General features: G+C 39.4%; 1 protein-coding gene across 3 annotated transcripts in view; it reads left to right on the forward strand.

The window, feature by feature from the left end:
* Positions 1-2,319, forward strand: part of igsf9ba (immunoglobulin superfamily, member 9Ba) — a 71,806-nt gene extending 69,487 nt beyond the window's left edge. For all 3 annotated transcript variants that reach the window (XM_085243716.1, XM_085243717.1, XM_085243719.1), the window contains one exon: positions 78-2,319. In XM_085243716.1, the coding sequence (XP_085099842.1) occupies positions 78-286 (209 nt within the window). In that variant the 3' untranslated portion in view covers positions 287-2,319. The remainder of the gene's footprint in view (positions 1-77) is intronic.
* The last annotated feature ends 4,621 nt before the right edge of the window (positions 2,320-6,940 follow it).

The following is a 6,940-nucleotide window of genomic DNA, read 5'->3' on the forward strand; positions in this document are numbered from 1 at the left end:
TGACGATCGGAGAGCAGCTACAAAAGATTACCGATCAAACGGCCGTCCTGTGTATGAGTCCTTTGCCTCTCTTTCAGGTGCGTCTCTCTCTCAGACCCAGCAGCAATCTCAGACACCCCAAGAGGGAGAGGATCTTAACCTCCCGAGAAAGAGGAAAAAGCAAAACAAGAAGAACCCCTATCTCTATTTGACCTCCTTCCTGCGCCGCAGGCAGTTCGAGGAGGACCAGACAGGCATTCTGGCCAGTGCAGACTCAGAGGGCCCAAATTATGGGACTCTACGCTGACCCGTGTGCCCAACAAGCCATTGGACTCGACTAAACTGACCACCCCTGAGAAATCCCACCTCAGCACGTCCTGCTCTACCTAAATATCAAACGAATACCTTTCTTATAATCCTTAAAAAGTTAATCTGCGTTTCGGGGAGTGGGAACCATTGAGCTGAATACTCCGGGGTTGGAAGACAAGAACAATGGCTTTTCCGGGTTGTCACTGCAACTTGTCTTTGAGGAATTTCACCTGAAAATGCTCTGAAAATATATAATGTATATAAATAGTAAAACAAGGGAATTAAGCTTCCTCCTACAGTAATAAAAAAATGTGTTGGTTGAGTATGTCACAACACGTTCAAGATTTTTCACTCACTGGTCATTGAGGGGTCCATATCTTTAGGTTTTTCAGTGATACAGCGTACTGTTAAGCCTGGTGCGTCCTCGGACAGGGACATGAGTCTACCTTTCCTACAATACAAATAGATTCAGTATTTAAACACAGGGTTCTTACCACAAATATACCTCAGAGTAAACGCAGATTTGCTGTAATTCTTGTGGTATACTGTACGTACTTGACCTTTTTACATATGGATAAAAAGGTTTATATCACACGCCACTCTCATTCTCTCAAACGGATAATATGGCCTAACTTTATCTACTTTAGAAGCTTTTTATTACCAGTAAAAGCTAGCATATTGTGTTTGTTTTGATTTGTGACCCGATGCCAACAATTAGAGGAAGGCGTCTTCATTTTACTGCGCGATGGTTCAAGTGTGTTTACAGCACTGCGGCGCTGCGTTAAGACAAAGATCATAACCTTCACGAGATCGCTCAAACTAACTTGGGACTCAGATGCTCAGCGGAGGTTGGACTTGAAGGGTCAGAGGGACGGGGGTGACAAATTGTGAACTGTACTGTATGTATTTCATTATTAAGGAAATCATTTGTGGAACGCGGCACAGCTCGAGGTGCCTTTTTGTTTTTGCCTTGTATTTATCTGTTGTGTTTGCTCATTTTTTCGAACATAAACTGCCTTTTTCTTCGCCTTCTCACGCTTCTCTCACTGTAGGAGTGAGGGAGTCCGATAGCGTGTGTGTGTGTGTGTGTGTGGTTTTACTTTTTCTGCCAAGGACTCACGAGAGAAATCGCTACGGAAGATGCATGAACACTTGTTTTGTTTTCTTTTAACATGGGCTTGTGCTTCAACTGTGTATATCCAAATAATAGGATAGAACCAGATTAAAACCTATGAAAAACAATTTTAAAAAAAATGCGCACAGTCAGATTAGGAGGGGGAAAAGGCAAATAAATCGACACATTTTTGCACTGTACATGCAAAAGATTTGATGCAAAAATAACCAAGCAGTACAGCGAGGATGTTAATGTTTAGCAGCAGCTCTTAGAGGAGAATGTGATTGTTTCTAAAGCTGTTAACAAGCAATGGGAAATATTCAAACGACGGCCACCTTGACTGTTTATCTTTACCAACTGTAGATTACTTGCTAGCTACTTCTCTGTGTGTTTGTTGATTTTTCGACACTAACCGATACTGAATGTATGTTTTGCTGTACAGGAAATGAATGTCCCAATGTCACAGAACATTGAATGACCCGTCATTATTGCTTCTAGTGTAGCTGAGATTGGTGAGGTGACCAGTTGGCGCATCAAGTCCAAATTCCTGTATGCAGTCCCACGCGGTTTCTGAGCCAAGTCCCCGCTTTGATCTGCAGAAGAGGAAAAGCAGTTATCATCGTATTGTCACCGAGACATATCAAACAGTTCTTCTCCTAATAACGACTCAAAGGTTTCCAGCTAAAAAAAAAAAATCCGCGCGAATGACTCGACTCCACGTCTGCTCGCCGAAATCTTTTGACGAGCGAGAAAGCGGCGCTTGCCTGAAGGCGAGCGCCAGAAATTGGTTTCGTGTAAGATACGAGGAAAAAAAAATCTATATTTGTTATGTACTGTACATGGTGTGTATTGTATTTGTAAAGATGACGCAAACCATGTTTTACAGGAACACGTTCTTGTATGAGGATGTATGAAAAGGATCCCACGGAAAAAGAAATTAGATTATATATAAAAGTATTTGCTTACAGTACGGCTTTAAGTGGATAATGTTTTTAAAACATTTTAAGGTGCCTAATTTGTCATACTTTAGCAGACGTTATTTTATCTGAGAAGAAAAGAAAGGTTCATGTTAGTACCGTACAGTGTGTTATTGCCATAGCCCGCTGGCTGCACAAGTTGATTAGTATTCTCTCTGATGTATAGTACGTGAATGCCCATTGGAAAAAGCTTTAGGAGCAGAAGTGTGTTGCCCTCTACTATAATATTTCTGGAACAAAGTAATCCTGTATTTCGCCCGTTCACGAGCACACCTGTAGATTCACTCCAGATCTCTTCGCCTTCACGTGTCCAAAGCAAATAAAGTTTTTTTCTAAGAGTCGAGGACATGCTAGAGTCCTGTAAAACACGTGCTGTGGAGGAAATTGTGTTTACATTAGTTCGATGACGAAACGTGTGTTAGGGCATAGTTGCTTTGAACATTACGACTTGGTGCTATGTTTAACTTTGTGGTGCTGTAGAATAGAGGTCTGAAGATTTTTTTTTCCGTTCCCTGTTTCCACAAGCGACTCCGTCGGCCCCTGGTGTTTTTGAGCAACTAGACACTCTAGGCCCTTTTCGTTAACGGTATCATGGTGTGAAGACAGTGATAGACAATACTGGAAACTAGTAGTGTAACCTCAAATAATAGAGACTTGTGACATTCAGATGAACTCAAGACGACTTGTTTTCTATAGCGTGTTTGCAATGTCTGTCTGTGCTTCCAAGGTACCCTCTCTAAACGATGTTTGTGCTGATATTGAGACTATTAACCCAGCCTAAAAGGAGAAACATAACCTAATTTAGATTAGTACACGCCACAGGACACATGAGAAGGAATCTAAGAGCATCAGATCACGAGGGGATCTTTTCTACACACTTCCTGTAGGTCTTTGGTTAACAGCACTGTTTTTCAAGCACACGACTGCAGGGGCGCTACCGTCTCATGTCACACCGCCACCTTTTTTCAAGGTAGAATTGCTACTAGTACTGTACAGTATAGCCATGGGTAGTCACCAGTCCACATTTGTAATTATCCCCCTCGTAGAAAGGAATCGGGAAAGCTCATACATCCTCTTCCTCGTGGGTTTTTAAGAATGGATGTTGTCTTCCGGGCTTTTTTTCCCTCTCTTTTGTTTTCCTTGCATCTTCAACAGAAACATGTACAGTGTTTAAGAGGGCTGCTTTGGATGTACTGTTAGCTCATTTCTGTTTGTTTTTTGATTCGTTTGTTTTCTCTCAATTTTTCTGCTTACAGCTTTTAGTGCATCACTAGGTGCTGGTAGGATGATACTTAGAAGAGATTTGTTTTTTTTCCTTTCGTTTTTTTAAATTGTATTAATCTTGCATGTAGAGACAATACAAAAACGCCTATTTAGCAATCATTCATGGACATCCGAGCTGGTTGTTATTGGACGGAAAATAGAAATATGTAGTATTTTCTATATTCTCTGTTTTTGTGTACCAGCACTGAGAACTAGAATGTATTATTATCGTAGGCTACAATAAGCACTACATCGTTGACTGTTTTAGCTAATGCTCATACTCAAGCAAACCAAGTAGTGCTTAATTAAAGGAAGAAAATTTACTACATTTCATTTCACTTCCATCCACTGAACTCTGTGCTGTACATCACATGTTTACATGCTGTATTATATGTTTTTATTTTGTTTTTTTATGTGCATAATCTGTCTCCATAATGTTCATATGTAAATAATTCAAAGCAAAAACATTTGTCTGTTTTTTTTGTTTTTGTTTTTACTTTTTCTCTTTTTAAAAAAAAACAACAACAATGACCTGATGTTTCTGTTTTGTTTTTGGTCAGTTTTTTAGACTTGTCTTTCTTTTCTGTCACCGCATCAGGTATTTATGCTTCACTTAACTTTTTGTGAGCAATTAACTCATACTGTATGGTGCTGTACCAAAGCCTTATGTATAATATTTGTATTACATTTTTTTCTCATTTGCCACTGCTCTCCAGTGAATTCGTCTCAGATCATGTCTTACTCACTCTTCATGTTCAACTGCCATGGATCTTGTTTCTTTATTGAGTAAAACTGAAACCTGAATGAACTATGATGTAAAAACCACCCTGGGCCGTTACCAACTGGCCTTGGATGTACAGCGGCAGTCGTTGCCATCTCAAGCCTTTATAGGGAAAACGCACAGGCTCACTTCCGGTGGCTCGTCATGACGTAGGCATGGGCTTAGCACATGCTCTATGCTCTATCTATGGCATGTCTGTGAGAATATGAAAGCAGTGTTGTGTTCATGTCACCATATCATTTCAAACGTTTAGTCCCATATGAAATTTTCCTCTCAAATTTTTGTATTTTGATATAATAAAAAAATCAAAAGAGGTCCTGTTTTTTCTGTGGTTTTGTGTGACCGGTGAAGAAGATGCTGTAGTTCATACGCTAGACACAGGGTGTAAGTGTTGGGCAGAGAGTGAGGATGGGATATGAGCAGCTTAATCAGGTCAGGGTTTTTTTTCCTTTTTGTTGTTGTTGTTGTTTTTTTTATTTTAGGACACATGAGCAGGATGATTACAGGAGCGCCAGGTTTCGAATGACCTTTTTTCTTGAATTAAAAAAAAGAATAAAAGTTATCCTGTGAATGTACTCTTAGATCCGACAGACACAACCAAGGAAGATCAAAGACTCGGTTCAAATGCATGCTTGTTGTTCAATGATTAATATCCCCACCCAGACTTTGAGGAATGAATTGTCCTGCGGCTGAGCCAGAACAAGGAAGACAAATAACCTGAAAGAGGATGAGGTCTGTCACACTGACCTTTGTGCTTTTGTTCAAATTCCCTCTGGCATGCTTGGAAGCAAACAAATGCAAAGCCATCTGCATACACCTTAGGAAAATAAAAGTTCACCTAATCCGCTGGTCAAACAGACGACGTCACCTGCATTTCACAAAGATTGCTGAATAGACAGGGTTAATTGCTTTGTATCTTATTCCTGCTGTTTAAACTATGGCATTTTTTGTGTAAGTCAATAAAGCAAATGTGAGGGTGTTTTTATTTAAAGAAATGAATAAACATTATTTAACATTGAGTATTTGCCTAATAGTGGTAAATACCACAGTTTACCCGAGGCCTGGGAGCATCAGATATTCATTACAATGATACTATGATATGATGAATGATATAGCCCAAAATAAAATACAAAAAGCCCATTTTAAATAACATGTTTACATATCGGCAGTTTTCTGCCTCAGAGTTAGATGATAAGACCCAAATACATTTTGGATTTGTCTGGTAAATCCTTTAATGTGGCATACAGGATATGAGAGGGACAGGGGTGGTAAGTATAGCAGCTTTAATCGGTGAAAGGTGGCAAAATCGCCTTAATTAATTAGCACAAATTCATAAACGGTGTAACTGTACAAACAAGGTTCCACCAGGAAACCAGCTAATAAACTAAACATCAGTTTGTTTGTTTTTTTTGTTCAAATCACATTCAGAGCGACTGGACAACAGCAGAGTATCTGAAAGTTACTCCATGTTTTTGACCTTTAGAACAAAATATAGTTACTTGAATGTGAGTGAAACATTACAAGATGAACGTGAACTGAAAACACACAGCAAGTGGGTGCAAAGACAAAAACACAGACAACTCCCAAAAACATGTTAAAGCTGTGGATGCATCACTAACGGCTGCATCCTGATTAACAGGTCTAGAGAACATAAATTCATTAGGAAAGGGTTTACTGAGGAAAAACAGAGTTGGATTTTGTGCGGGACCTGTGTGGTGTTTTTGCATATTCACTTTGCTCTGAAACTTGGCATCTCACAGTACTATCTTCATTTATTATTCACAACTATGAAATGTATAGCATAGGTTCAAACAGCAACTGATTTGTCACACTTTCTATAACATCTGTCCTTTTCATCTTCTACTCAACTTTAAGTCAAATGTTTTTTTTCCCCATTATTTTTATTTCACAGGTGATGTTGTTACATATTCCAGTCTCCAGTGGATTATTTGCAGCAGTGACATTATTGTGGCTGTGGATGCAGCACTCTATGTAAATTAAGCCGAGCTGATGTTTGTGCAGGTTAGACGAGGCATTCGTTCAAGCTGCTGAAAAGGAAGGACTTGAATAATTTGTATGGTATCCTAACTAGTTACCAGGCAGTAGATTTATAATCAAAATTAATTTCCACATTTTGTCCATCTCCATCATATGCTAGCTACTTTTGGAAGAAAAATAAATAAAGAGAGAGCACAAACTGTTCACAGTATATTATGATGTTATTCAGTGGTGCCAAAAATGGCTGTGCATGAAAATAGAAGCTTCTGTTAAAAAGATGGATTAGATCCTATCAATTATGCTAGCTGTATAATCGATTTTCAAAATTACAGTAGGCCAGAAATTTTAGTACAGGTTTGCAAGGACCATAAAAGGTCATCAAAAGGTCCCAGTGCTCCCACAGCCTAAAACAGAAGAGCTGAATTTCACATTACCTCCTTCAGTGGACAAGCACAATAGATGCTGTATTAGGATGAGTGACTTGCACACCAGGTTTCACTCCCCTCTGTTACCACCCAC

Source organism: Mchenga conophoros, linkage group LG14 (genome assembly GCF_057382185.1).
Source record: "Mchenga conophoros isolate Kocher_MC1m ecotype Shallow Benthic linkage group LG14, M_conophoros_male_GT1.1, whole genome shotgun sequence".
NCBI lineage: Eukaryota > Metazoa > Chordata > Actinopteri > Cichliformes > Cichlidae > Mchenga > Mchenga conophoros.